General features: G+C 40.1%; 1 protein-coding gene and 1 long non-coding RNA gene across 9 annotated transcripts in view; both read right to left on the bottom strand.

Annotated features, from left to right (window-relative positions):
* LOC129193631 (uncharacterized) overlaps nucleotides 1-231 on the bottom strand; it is an 86,619-nt gene extending 86,388 nt beyond the window's left edge. For all 7 annotated transcript variants that reach the window (XR_008573578.1, XR_008573573.1, XR_008573570.1 and 4 more), the window contains exon 1: nucleotides 7-231. This is a non-coding gene — a long non-coding RNA (uncharacterized LOC129193631). The remainder of the gene's footprint in view (nucleotides 1-6) is intronic.
* A 248-nt stretch (nucleotides 232-479) lies between these two features.
* The window catches only part of anapc1 (anaphase promoting complex subunit 1), a 45,402-nt gene continuing 31,212 nt past the window's right edge, over nucleotides 480-14,669 (bottom strand). For both annotated transcript variants that reach the window (XM_054799013.1, XM_054799014.1), the window contains exons 46-53: nucleotides 13,564-13,641; nucleotides 13,386-13,453; nucleotides 13,150-13,288; nucleotides 12,759-12,845; nucleotides 11,244-11,339; nucleotides 10,970-11,159; nucleotides 9,285-9,407; nucleotides 480-8,765 (exon numbers count right to left, since the gene is read on the bottom strand). In XM_054799013.1, coding sequence (XP_054654988.1) covers nucleotides 8,638-8,765; nucleotides 9,285-9,407; nucleotides 10,970-11,159; nucleotides 11,244-11,339; nucleotides 12,759-12,845; nucleotides 13,150-13,288; nucleotides 13,386-13,453; nucleotides 13,564-13,641 — 909 coding nt within the window. In that variant the 3' untranslated portion in view covers nucleotides 480-8,637. The remainder of the gene's footprint in view (nucleotides 8,766-9,284; nucleotides 9,408-10,969; nucleotides 11,160-11,243; nucleotides 11,340-12,758; nucleotides 12,846-13,149; nucleotides 13,289-13,385; nucleotides 13,454-13,563; nucleotides 13,642-14,669) is intronic.

The raw sequence follows: 14,669 nt of genomic DNA, 5'->3' as shown, positions 1-14,669 counted from the left end.
ACTTACCCAACATCACCGGCAGCTTTGGACCCCAAACTTTGCAAGTGTCTTTTGCTTTCTTTTTTTGCACTGTTAACTTTTGCACTGACGAATTAAACAAAACGAGGTGGGGAACCCCGCCGTTCTCCGAAACCGCGCCAAAAAAAAAGTTTTTGTGATCATTTTCGTTGCTAAGAGTCTTTACAGGCTGCAGCAGCGTGGCGTCCTCAAACGTCTCTCAGAACTGCTCCATTCACAGTGAGAACGTGAAAAATCCACTTCTGGTCACCCACGCCCACATGGCCCTCCTCCTCCCGCCCTCCTCCACCCCAATGAATGGAAAGTATGGTCATTCATTGGCCATTAGCTGAAGGTGCAATCATGTGACTGGACAATTTTGAATGAAATTGGCGGCATCTGCAAATTGGAGGATTTTTTTTTTTTTTTTTTTTTTTTTTTTTTAGGGAGACCCAGATGTGCCCCCTCCCAATCCTCCGGTATGTAACAACCCGTGGTGTTATTTATTGATGGGACGTGTCTTAATTGTAATTCCTTGAAGTTTTAAATTACACAGACAAAAAGTATTCCTTTAAAAATGAACTGAAATTGAATTTTTCTTCCCGAGGGGAGCAGCAGCAGACATCAACAGAACTGTTACTCCACCAGGCCACTTGTTGCTAGGCAGATTTCATGTCTACTTTGAAAAAAAAGTTGATTTGTGCACACATTTAGCAATTGAATCACTGATGTGTATTAAATATGAAATACATAGTGGAAAGACAGAAAGCTGGATGTTAGTCACATGACTGTAGATGTGAAATCCAACATACAGTGTGATAGTAAATTAGGATTAGTCACTTTTACAGCCAATTTCTTCAATGTACGTACATTTATTCATCCAACAAATGAATATTGTTTGTACGCATGTGAAACACCATGTCGTCAACACGGTGTTTTGCTAGATGTCCCAGGATACATTGCGTTACATCGTCAAGCCCGCTGGTGCTTCAGTTCCTCAACGCTGAGTTCTAGTTCGAGCAAGTTCAGTATTCAGAAATGCTTCCCAAAGAGGCCCTGCCCTCAGAAAAAGGCCACACCCATTTCAAAAATCTGCATCCAACACAACAATAAATACTGACAACTATAATTATAAATACAAGCAAAATTTAGGGGGGTAAATAGTGGAGCTCAAGTTGTAAACCCTGAGGTACACCATCAGTGTCAGTGAAACAGTTTTCTTCAATATTGTGGGTATTTTTGGTTGGTCTCGAGGTTGTAAGAAGACTAATAGCATTTTTAAACTACATACAGGGGTGTGAAAAAGTGTTTGCCCCCTTCCTGATTTTTTTTTTTTTTTTTTTTGCCTGTTTGTCACACTTAAATGTTTCAGATCATCAAACAAATTTAGATATTAGTCAACGACAACACAAGTGAACACAGAATTCAGTTTTTAAATGAAACTTTTTATTATTAAGGGAGAGATTTAGTTTTTCTTCAGCCATTCAGAGGTGAACTTGCTGGTGTGTTTTGGATCATCGTCCTGCTGCAGAACTCAAGTTGGTTTGAGCTCAAGGTCACAAGCAGATGGCCTTCAGGATCCTTCAAAAATCCTTCAGGATTTTTTGGGAGATAGCAGAATTCATGGTTCCATTTATCACAGGAAGTCTTCCAGGTCCTAAAGCAGCAAAACAGGCCCAGCCTATCACACTACCACCACCATATTTTACTGTTGGTATGATGTTCTTTTTCTCAAATGCGGCATTACTTTTACACCAGATGTGATGGGACACACACCTTCCAAATGTTAAACTTTTGTCTCGTCAGACCACAGAGTATTTTCCCAAAGGTCTTGGGGATCATCGAGATGTTTTCTGGCAAAATTGAGACAAGGCTTAATGTTCTTTTTGTTCAGCAGTGGTTTTGGTCTCGGAACTCTGCCATGCAGGCAGTTTTTGCCCAGTGTCTTTCTTATGGTGGAGTCATGAACACTGACCTTAACTGAGGTATGTGAGGCCTGCAGGTCTTTGGATGTTGTTGTGGGGTCTTTTGTGACCTCTTGGATGAGACATTGCTGCACTTTTGGGGCAATTTTGGTTGGCCGGCCACTCCTGGGAAGGTTCACCACTGTTCCATGTTTTTGCCATTTGTGGATAATGGCTCTCACTGTGGTTCACTGGAGTCTCAAAGCTTGAGAAATGACTTTTTAACCTTCCTCAGACTGAAAGATCTCAATTAATCGCAGTTATGTTTTAACAGTGGGGCAATCACTTTTCCACACAGGGCCTTTTAGGTGTGGATTCTTTCTCCCTTAATAACAAAAACTTTCAATTAAAAAGTGCATTTTGTGCTCAGTTGTGTTGCCATTGACTAATATTTAAATTTGTTTGATGATCTGAAACATTTAATCGTGACAAAAAAAAAAAAAATCAGGAAAGGGGCAAACACTTTCACACCACTGTGTGGATCCAATACATAATACAGTATGCATAAGTCATGGGTGGGAATGGGGGCTCAAGTAATCAACCCTGAGGTGCACCATGAGCTTTTCCTCCATGTTCTGTGTATTTTAGATGTTCAGGATGTAAGATGTTTAATAAATGTATCAAAGAAAGAATAACAATAAATAGTTAAATGATATATACAAACTATAATGATATATGCAAAAATGTATACAGACCTCATCAAAATCTTAATACCAGTTGAAAAATTGCTAGAATTTGCATTTTGCACATTTGGATCTTAATGAGGTTTCAAGTAGAGCTACAATATGCAAAAGCAAGAAGGGGGAGCGAGACAAAAAGCACTTTGAAAAAGCCATTTCTTGAAAATAACAATCACACTGTTTATCAGCTGATCAAAAGTTTCACACCATCGCTCCAAAAATAGAAAATAATTCTCCAAACCAGAACAAAAAATCTTCTCAGTAGGACTCAGTGATGAGTAGCTCCACCGTTCTTGTCAATCACTTCAAACGTGCTTTGGGCGTGCTTTATTGCGAGTGTTTCCAGGAGGCGAGCGGGATCATTGCTCCAAGTGGTGAGGTTGGCTTCATGAAGATGGTGTTCAAATAGTAAACCATGAAGAACACCATTTGGCTAAAGCAGTTATCCTCCAGTGTACTGATGAGTGTCAGTAAAATGTAATGCAACAGTACTTATACTTGTAGTCATTGAACAAAGAGCTAAACTAGCATCAGAAGGCGAGATGTGTGTTAATCTAACTTCCTCTCCATATGCAGATGCTATTAAAAGCAGCCCTGAGTCACAACCCGGAACGTTCATCTTATTTTCATGTGCACACAGAGGAAGTCAAAGAAGTTGTGCCACCGTGCTCTTTTTGGACTCTTAGCGCCACGAAGGTTTGACAAAAGTGGACTTACACTTCTCCATTTTAACCAAACTGTCATGTCATACCTGTTTGAATTCCTGAGAACGTGTGCAACAGACTGGGAGCTGATGTAACTTTCAGTGTGTGTGTGTGTGTGTGTGTGTAGGTGTGTGTGTGCGGGCGCTGTGGTGACCTCAACGTTAAGGTGAGGGGGGGGGGGAAGTGCAGACATGATGACATCCTTCCACATTCAATATTAATATGTTTGAATACAAAAATGTCACAAAAAGAGAATATAATAAAAAATAAAATATAATAATACAATACAAATATACAATAAATACAACAATTCAATAAAATATATATAACAATAATAATAAATGCATACATTTTAGAGAATATGTACTTTATATGTTTGAATAAAAAAAGTAAAAAGTACTAAAAATAGAATATATAAAAAATAATAAAATACTATATATATATATATATATAAATTCTCCTCAACAAAAGAGGAGAAATATGATCTTAGGGACAAATTAAACCTAAACCACTTATATGCACGGACTACACTAAAAACCTTCAGCATTTCTGTGTGTGGAATCAAGTTGCGGAACGGGCTAAGTCAGGAACTCAAACAATGCACTCTGTCAACTATTTCATTGATTTTTCATTTTGGATCTCATTCAATTTTATTTTGCAGGTGACCTTTGAGTGTGCATTTTCTTAGAGACACAAGTGTGCATGTTTGAGTGCATGTTGTCACCTGATGCATGTTAGCCTTTCTCAGCTTCAGGTGTTTGTGTGCCGAGTACAGGTTCAATGCACCTGCGTGGTGAGAAAAGCTCACCGCGGCGCTCCCACGTTGTCTTATTGTGACAACACACAACACGAATTGTCTTACTGGAAGCAGCGTGCTCACAGTGGCATTGAAGTTGTTTGCAAACACACACAAAGAACACAGTGCAGTCAGGAAAGAAAGAATGCCATGATCGTGATCATGGCATTCTTTCTATGTGCTGTTATTGCAGCCTCATGAGGGTGGAGGACACCGTGTTCTGTGCGAAAGCATTCCAACCGCTTGGATAAATATTTAATGCATTGGAAGAATGTGAACTATTCCAGAAGGAAATTTCCGGTAAAAACAAGCAAAAAAGGAGGACATGGAAACAGAATTAGATTCCAGCCAGTCCAAGTGTAACCACTCTTACTTTTTTAAAGATCTATGCAACATCTGATGAAAGATGAAGCAACAGTGAGCAAGCGTGTGTTGTAAGGGTGTGTAGAAACTACTCATCAACTTCAGTAAGGAAGTTATTACAAGTATGTAGACGGATGAAAACAGCCTTCAACGGCTGCAGCAACACAAAAAAGAAAGAAAGCATTGGAATGAAATGAGTCCAAACAGCGAAGGACGGGAAAAAAAGATTGCCTGCAGGAAGCTGCGGAACTACAGTAAACCCTACAGGGAGTCTCGTGGTCCTGCACGAGGTCTCCCCAGTGTGACTGGGATGTTCAGAATTTTAAGCAGGGGCGTCCAAAGTGCGACATTTTCAGCCCACAGCTCATTTTTAACCGACCCTCGGCATACTGTCCAAATAAAATGACTTCATTATAATGAGATACATTATTAGATATTAGGGGTGTTACAGTACTCTTGTTCGTATTCTGGAATTCTCACGCAATATGCATTAAAAGTGAAGAACGGGAAGTGTTTCTCGCGTCATTCTTTTACTCGTGAATCAAATACTAGCGGTCATGAGAGGTGAAGAAGTAGTCGCAGCGGAAGCGGAGATTCTGTCATGCAGGGCACCTCCACAAGCCCGGGGAGGGTGCATTACCACTGCAGTGAAAGGGGAGGTGTGGAACCGCGCCGAAAACGTCCACAAGCTAGCTGGAGTCATGACTAGCGACAGAGCTTGGAGACACTTCCGTTGTTTGGTAATACTTCGCTTTCCAGGTGCAAATCAAGCCAAATGTATAAACAAAAAAACCCCAGCAAAAAATAGAAAAATAGAGCGAAAAGGCATGATGTTGAGACAATTAACTAATAATAAAAAAGATTTTCCTTTAAATACACGTATAAGTATTTTTATTGGAATTTTAAAAAATATATAAATATTAAAAGTAAGCCCTCTCGGTGGAAAAAGTTTGTACAGCCCTGACACAAAAAGACAAAGACAAATAGATACGACAAAAGTAGAAAGTATTCATGCTGCACTTCAGCCAATAAGGAACTTCCATTTGCTAAAAATAAAATAATCATTCACATTGTTTCAAATCTTATTGTTGTACTTACAGTACCTACGTTGTTTCACTTTCCTAAAAAGAAACCTTGGAAATTATGATATAGTACGTCTCTTTTTATTCAATATTTTTATCTATTGGTTAAGTCGTTTAAAGGTTTCTATTTTGTACCCGTAGTGTTCCAAGAATTAACCGAGCCGTGACCTCAAAACAGAGTCGGAGCGAGAAGCTGCTGTACCATTACGCCCCTGTTAGTTCGAACCCTAATTTGCTTAGTCACCTATAACACAAAGATAAAATGTAGCTTAGCATCTATTGATGTACACTGACATTGGACGCCCATTCTTGAAATACTTCACTAAAAAGTGCAGGACTTTGATCACAGGCTGGAAACTCATTAACGTTTAAAGACGCGTTCACTCTTGTCGTGTCTGGCTTGTTTAAAATCTTTCACGAGATATAGGAGTGGCATACAAATGAAAGCAGGGGTAAATTAAAAACAGAAATGTAGGCTAGGGCCCCCTATGGAGAGCAGATAAAATAACTTGCGCTTCCAGGAAACCACACATGTCACACACTATCAGTCAGCTCAATGCTCAGCAAGCCGTTGAGGTCTCACTATCTTGTCACTGAGATAGCGCATACTACATTGCACGGACCAGTATTAATGGAGTGCAGTAGAAGTCTGACTTGCAGCTTACCGAGGAGGGTGTGGGCCGCCTGCTTGTTTGTTTGCATGTTTCTCATTTGCAGAGGAATGTTCTCACAGCTGCCGGCAACTCTGGCTTCTAAAAAAACAAGCGCGCGCCGCCGTACTCAGTGAAGGAAGTTCCAAACGCTTCTCTGGGGCTTTGAAGTGTCACCAGTGGTGGAGTGTACACCCCCCTTTCAAGATGACACATCCAAGTTATAGTTTGTTTCTTTTCAAGAAATGTTTAATCTTCAGACTAAAGAAAGGTCTACTCTACATAAAAGGCTTGTGGGATGCATCAAACTTCATCATCTTCGTGTACAAACCTCCTCCACCACGGGCCCATGCGCAAATACGGCTTTTCTTTTATTATTGTTACAAAAGTGGCACAATTACACATACAACGCTGGTAATATTATGACCGGACCAGACTACAAAGCGAGTACGTTATTTCACTACCTCAGTAGGCATGCAATGTTCCACTGTGGCATGGCTTGTATTTCTGTTTAAATACAGTGTTTTTTACGCCAATGTCTGGCTTTTTTGTTACTGTTTATACCCTGTTTGGGCAGCCTACATATTAAACAATATATAATACAGCATCAATGATTGGAAGAGGCCTGAAAGTGAAATCTTATTTTTTTTAAGCATTTTACTTTTTCATTTCATTTATAAATACTTGAATTCGGCTTGTTTTATTTTTTTTTTTTTCAGCAATTTATTTGTTTCTTTTTTAATTGTACGACAATTTTATTTTTCTTAGGTATTGTACTTTTGTATTTTATTTGTCTGTTTTATTTTATGTTATTTTTCATTTTATTTTCATCTGTGGCCATAAAACAAAATAGGTATTTAGGGAAAAAATGTTATGGAAATTGAGATAATTATTAGGATTATTATTTCAAATTTGTTCTGACCATCATTGTATTCATAAATGTCATATCTTGGAATATAAATGACAGTAACTGGTAGTATGTGATTTGTAACATTTATATTACATAACCTATGTGCAGCCTAGAGGGAGTTCAGCAAGTGAATGCACATGAATATTGACATAAGCTTATTGAATGTGTCGTGTGCAAACTTTGTTTTCCAGCAAGTGTAAGCCCTCAAAAGCTAATTTTTACCACATGCATGAACCCTGAAGGGTGTTTCGAATGCAACCACTGGTTCCAGCGGCATTACGCAACAAACGTGCAAATGTTTTGCAGTAAAAGAAATAGAAAGGCAGGTCATTTTAGTCAAAGGTACTTGAGTCAGTAATTTGAGGACGCGTAAAGACTACGAGTCCCGCGTCATGTGGGGAAACACCCGGAATGAAGTCACAGCCCGTTTTGATGCCTGACTCACGCTGAATGACCGTCATGGCAACAAAACATCCCTGTGAAAGTAAACAGCTGAGCATCTGCATCCTCCTTTCCCTGAAACTGACCAGCAAATATGAGAATAAAGCACATTTCATGGTGAAACCTACAGATTCTTTATTCTCCTGTTAACGTATTTGAAGCAACACCTGCTACGTCAAGATCAGGGGGGTCCAAAACTTTTCCACAGAAGGCTACATATACAGAAAAATATTGACTCAATTATTGATTTTGAAATGAATAATAATAATAATAATAATAATAATAATAATATCAATAATAATAATAATAATAATATTATTATTATTATTATTATTATTATTATTATTATTATTATTATTATTATTATCATTATTATCATTATTACTACTCACCTTTTTGAGGGTATGAAAACTATCACTTTTCTTTGTTTAATGTGTACCATAATTCCTGGTGTATAAGCCACAACTTTTTTCTCATGCTTTGAACCCTGCGGCTTGTACAGTGATCTGGCTAATTTATGGTTTAAAAACTACATTTCCCATGATGCTTACAGTGCAGCTTCAGGAAGTAGTGATGTGAATGAGTGAAGGGGAAGCTAATATCAGGTTTTGAAGTCTTATGCAGCAATCTTTGACACATCTTAAGTAAGTCTGATCAAGTGTAGATCAGCTTCTGTTGTTTTTGGACTACTTGGACCGCCAACTGTCTACTATCACCAGCGGGTTTCGAAAGGCTGGACTACTGTGTGATAAAGAGCTTTAGCTCAAGCAAAAGCACTCTATAGTCCAGAAATTATGGTAATCTTCTTATACGGGCCGAGTTGTTTTGTCTGTACAATATGTGGCCATTATAAAACAAGCTGCAGGCCACTTTGGACACCCCTGATCAAGATGAACGATCTCCATTTTCAGAGCATTGAGTTCTTTTGCCGATTGGACAACCTGGCCATCAAAATTACCGCCTAATATTTACAATATCATAACATATTATATAAAAAAACAACAAACAGTATAATACAGGCCTCATTCCCAAATGTATGTTCTCAGAGGTTCAGCGTGCTGGCGGCGTCTGAAGTCCACTTCCAGCCTCCAGGAGGACCGGGGCGAGCCTTAGTAAGTCTCTGATTGGGATTCCCAATTTGCTGCTCCTGAACAACAAGTCGCCGAATGAAGTGCAGCCTAGAAGAAGAGAGGATCACACCTGTCAACCCTCCCGTTTTCCCCAAAAAACTCACATATTTTGCCCTCCTTTTCGGGCATCCTCTCATTCCCGTATGTTTTAACTTCCACAAAAAAAAAAAACTTCTCAAGTACTGCCGGCTGCCACAGCAGCACAGCATCCGGTCCGCTCTGCCTCGGCAACAATCTGTAAACACACATCCTGCAGCAGGTCAAAACTGTGCCAGGACAACATGGTTGGTTGCACGGTGCAACAACCACACCAGTGCAGGTGACGATCGTGACACGGGGGCGGGGCTCATGACAGGCCCCATGGCATGTGATTTAAGCAAGAGAGATGGATGGACATGAAGATAATGCTGCCAAAAAACACTGATGGTGATGGTCCCTTACCTCCCCTTATTTTAAAGAGAAATGTCCCATATTTTCAAATGCAAATGTTGACAGGTATGGAGAGGATGCGACTTATCTTGCCTAGAGGACAAGTGGAAAGTGACACTGAAGTTCATCATCTCTTACCTTGCAGATGTGTGTTCCTGAGAGGGAGGGAGCGGTATACCAGGATGCAGGCCAACATGGGGCACCGCATGTTCTCAGAGAGGGTCTCGCCCCTCATGTAAAAGCTCCAGGCTGAGCTGTTGTCTGGAGGAATAAACAACAAAATACACAGAAGTGCATCCTTCAGAATTTCTTTCAGCTGTTAAAATTCCTACTTCCTTCCTAGCAGGTGATGGTAGTTAAAGATCCACTAGTAAAAAAAAAAAGTGACTTTTTAATGATGTTCAAACAGTAATATGTGTCCCTAGGGCGTGTTTATGACCACCAAACTTAACTAAATTTGCTTTTGAAGTTACGTTGTCTTGAAGAAGTCCTTCCTGTGACCCGCCCCTAGCTAGATGAGAACCCCCATGTACACGCCCACCACTTCACAGAGGGCAACTTTAAAAAAAAATAAAAAAAAGTTGACCAATCGCAACAGAGATTAAACATGGTCGGCGGAGAAGGCTGCGGAATCCGAGCATGTCAGCCAAGAGGAGAAGAATGCAGATTTAACCTGTACACAATTTGAGATTTACGGAGTATTTTATTCAAAGAAAGTTGCTATAGGGCCCCACTGGGATCCAATATCATTTTAAAAGCTCCTGAAATTAATAAGATGGGCCCCTTTAAGGACAAAGCCCCATTCCATGTGAGTGTTATTGAAGGTTGAGGTGGCTGAAGTCAACAGTCAAAATGAAAAAACGTACCAATTTATAGGGGTGCCCCAACAGTCGTCCCTCGTTTATCGCGGCTAATTGATTCCTGACTCACTAGTTAGCCTCCTATTTATTTATTCTAAACTTAAGGATAGGTTTGAAACTGATTAGAGAAGAAGGACAAAGTAAGAAGCTCAAAACATACCACTTCCTCACGGAATGGGAGAAAACTTTTGTTCACTATGTCATGTTGGACGACGGGGATTCGTGGCTGCAAGTTAAGGTACCGTAATGTTAAGAAATGTCTCATCAATGTAACATAACTGACGCCAAGTGAACAGAATAGTAAATGACTTGTCTTCCAATATTCTTGACTAATAGTAGGCCATAGACAACCACAAAACAGCCATCATTTATTAATTAATTAATTTTTGAAACCGCAATAGAGCAAGGGTGGGATGATGAAACTGTGACGCAGTGAACGACGACTGTATATTGGCCTGCATCTAAAATCTCCGATATCAGCACTCTGATACAGGCAATCCATGAGAAACTCCGCTCCAGCACTTCTATCCAGCAGTACCTGGACAGACCCATGTGATCACTGCATGTGCTAATAAAGTTAGCAAGAAGCAGGAGCAACATCGAAGTTTGGAAAAGACGTCGCAGCTGAGTGCAAAACCCACCATGCACATGTCCTCCACGGTGGAACCAGGAAAGTTCAACACGACCAACCCCATCGCGCATCCGAAGCAGCGCCACAAAAAACAGCATGAGGATGCTCGCAAAACAAACCTCCGGCCTCCACAAACAACCAAGCTGTCCCAAATATCTGCAAAGCGTGAGAAAATTAGTTTTTCCTAATACCTACTACTTTTATTGCATAGTATGATATCAGTATCGGCTGATACTGAAGGTTGCAATATCGGTACCATATTGGAAGTGAAAACGTTGTATTGGGACACCCCTACCAATGAACTGGCTTGTGAACCCATGGGAACTTTTTACCTTGGAGCCAGCCGTCCAGCACCACTTCCACCTTGTTCTTCATGACAGGTAAGAACTCTGACGAGAGCAGTCCGACACGGCAGTTGGCAGGGCGCCTCAGCACCATGCCGTCCCACAGGTCCAGCACCAGCCGCATCTGCCACAGAGAAAAGCTGTGCTGCAGCTCCCCGCGACACAGAGCGCCCACCACCTAGAGAATGGATACCTCATTTGTGACACCCGTTTGTGTTCTGATGGCCCACCCAGTGCACATGTGTGCGCACGTGTGTGTTACCTGCTCAATAGCGATGTACGTTGGCAGCATCTCCGGACATTCATGTGTTACACATTCGTACAGCATAGCTGAGAACAACGCCACAGTCTCCTCTCGCTGCAAATAAAATGTCACCTCAATATGACCGAAGCATATTCATTATAAAGTCGCTCTATGCTTTGGTCAGGCAATGAACCATCTTTGGTAACTTAACAAATTGGACCTGCTTTGATTTGAGGTAGTAGAACTAGATGATGTCCTTCTAGGCGATCAGCAAATAAAAAAGAAATGCAAAAAAGGGAAAAAAATTATTTTGTTTAATAATTATCAATGTGTTTTAAAGTGAAGTAAAATATAGTATGAATTATGTGTACTGTGTTTACTTCAGTGACTTTAAGAAATGTGAAATGTATCCATTCCAGTTTTTAAGATAATTTATCATGTATAATCTTTTTTTATGCGTGTTTGAGGGTTGTAACAAAACATTTCCTCCGCCGTGCAAAGGCAACAAGGCGAGGCTGGAAATATGTGGATTAAAATGTAATTAATACAAAGGTCTCAGAGGCAGATGGGATTTCACAGTCTTCTATAGATTAAAATCCAGACATGGGTACATTTTACACCGTGCTGCAACTCAGACGTGTAGAAAAACACGCCAAGGGGATCAGGTGTAACCGACACAATTGCTATTATATGAATTAATATCAATTAAACCGTGTAACATATAAAATGAACACTTGCAACACGGAAGCACTGAGCCAATCTCAGGCCAATTGTCATGATAATATGTTTATAACATGGGTGTCCAAATGTTTCCTACAGAGGGCTGCATACTGAAAAATGCATTTGCCATTTAGATATACGTTAGAATTTTCTAAATTATACTAATAAGTTGTATAGAAAACGGGCTGCATCTCAGCTTTGTGTGCACTATCCATATTTTGTCCCAACCCTGGAAAAAAAAGTGCAAAGTGAGATTAGATGGGAGATTTGTTTTGTTTAGTTTATTTGGTACAGTGAAACCCACTTGCGTTGACGCTCCTCAGACTGCCTGACTGATGTCAACATTAACGGTTGTCGACATAAGCGAAATCAAAACCAATTAAACAATTAGTTGTAGTTCTGAAGTAAAGGAGATGTCACGACATTAGAATTTTGCCATAAATTAGCCGCATCGCTGTATAAGCTGCAGGAATTTACGGTATTGCTTTATCAACATTTCAACTTTTTCTCTCCTTTTTTCATATTTGCTGTTGTTTTTTGTAGTTTTACAATGAAAAAAAACACCATGCAAATGGCCCCTGTGCCGCACTTTGGACGTTCTGTACACATGGCATAAGCATCTTCTTGCTAACAGGGAATCAAACATCATCGCAGGCTGACTTTAAGGTCTTTCCTGTTGTTTAGCTTCCCCAACACCACAATTTTATGACATATCTTCAGCAGTGCAGTTTAGCACCATCAGGAGGCAGACGTTAGTGCTCGCGTCACCCACTGCTAGGGTGCCTGATTGGACAGTGTTTGTGTTCAACTCACATGCTTCATTCCATCTGACGTCTTGCAGAAGAACTCTGCAAAGGAGAGCAGGGTGGGATCGGAGGTGAAGGTGGAGATGTCCTCGACCTGCACAAAAACACGCACTGAACAATGAATGACACAAGCCGGGACAGTCAGAAGATACTGAAACATGGCAACATTCACTTACCTCTATAAAAGATCAATCTGCCACTGACATTTTTAAATTACAAATGCATTAATTCTGATTGGTTAATATTATAGATGCTAACACATACCATCAATTGTGTGCCCATTTTGTTTAAATAGGATAGGAATTGGTAGAAATACAAGCTTCTGCGATGGTAAAAGACATTTTAAATGTAGTTGTTGCCTTGGTGGAGATAATACTAAATATGAAGATGACAGTTACCTTAAAAGCTCTCACTCCTGATTTGCGCTGGTTGACGGCAGACGCCAGCAAGCTCTTCCAGCCCTGAGGGTCATCCTTGTAGGATAACTGTCCGGCTCTGAGTTTCACATACAACACCCCATCCCTGGAGAGGACTGACCTGTTGCATTGTGGGAGACGTTTCAAGCATAAATCAACATGTGAGGACTGTACATTCTTCCTCTTAGCCATCCGATTTCTCTCTCCACGCTGCTTACTTGAGATGCTGCGCCTCTTTGTTCAGGTCTATAGAAAGCTCCCAGTAGCGAGGACCCTTTACTCTGACCTGCAGGAGGATCACAACCAAACATCAAGGTGCGCTTGATTTATTCACACTGTCACATTATACATGTATTCTCAAGCTCAACAGTGCTTGTGGTGTTTTGTTTTTTTTACCCGTTTGAGAAGGTGCAGCTCAGGCAGCATGGTGGGAGCCATTAGCTCCACCGTCGTCTCGCCGTACCACCTGGACTTCTGCGACAAGAGCGACATCAATGTTTCATTTTGGAGTCCAGCTTGTGTAACTCGGACGCATAGATAATCACAATTCCACAACTTCATGAAACTGCTGACAAAACCGTACTTTGTAAAGTAGAGCAGAGTCATCACATTTAAACTAAATTGCTGTGACGGTTTCAGTAGTTGTCCTGTTTTACATGAAAAAAAACAGTCAAATCCACACGTGAAGGGCTAATTTTATAATATAATATATGACATTTATTTTTATTCTTTACAGGCGTGTTAATTGTGGTGTATGTGTGGTAGCAAAGTGATATGTCAAAATGCATTGTAGGGAAATAAGACATGAGTGAAATACCAAACAAAAGCCAAACAAACCCCAATCCAACGTTCTGCTTTGAACGGTTATGAATGATTGTTTTGTTTTAACAGTTATAGATAATTGCTTTGTTTTGACTACCCTTTAAGTGTGTTTGAGTAACACCAGTGGTTACACAGCAGAGGACCACACCACACAACACAAGTGGACAAACAAAGAGTCACCATAGCAATAAGCTGCTGTCATTGTGCTCTGATCAGTCACTAAAGGCTTTTTTTCCACGTTATCTGGCATTTAGTTGGCTGAAACTAATACTAAAAAAAAAAATATGTGACATTTGTGTTTTTATGTTAGGAATGATGGAGTTTTTCTCGCTTGTATAGATAAAAGTGGTTCACACCAGTACAGTATTTGTATTTTATCGGATAAAATGACCAGTCTCAAAATGAATAGTCAAGGAAATTGTACTATTTTTTTAACAACATAAAGTGGCTAGTTTCTTGTTGGATCTGGTTTGCACTGAATGTTTTATCTTGCACTCTTGTCAGTTGAGTGGATGAAGTGAAACCAGCACATTGCACATTACTTGCTCACCTTGGAGGAAGTGTCCCCCATGAACATATTTACACAACCACAAAGAGGAAGCATGTCACATGTTTCAACAGAATTTGTGTTCAAGCGACTAAAACAATATTTTCAACGCGTGCAAACTCATCTCATCAAC

The sequence above is a fragment of the Dunckerocampus dactyliophorus genome, chromosome 14, assembly GCF_027744805.1.
Source record: "Dunckerocampus dactyliophorus isolate RoL2022-P2 chromosome 14, RoL_Ddac_1.1, whole genome shotgun sequence".
In the NCBI taxonomy this organism is placed as follows: domain Eukaryota; kingdom Metazoa; phylum Chordata; class Actinopteri; order Syngnathiformes; family Syngnathidae; genus Dunckerocampus; species Dunckerocampus dactyliophorus.
The sequence above is the reverse complement of the archived record's forward strand: the minus strand, read 5'-3'. Positions and strand labels throughout refer to the sequence as shown.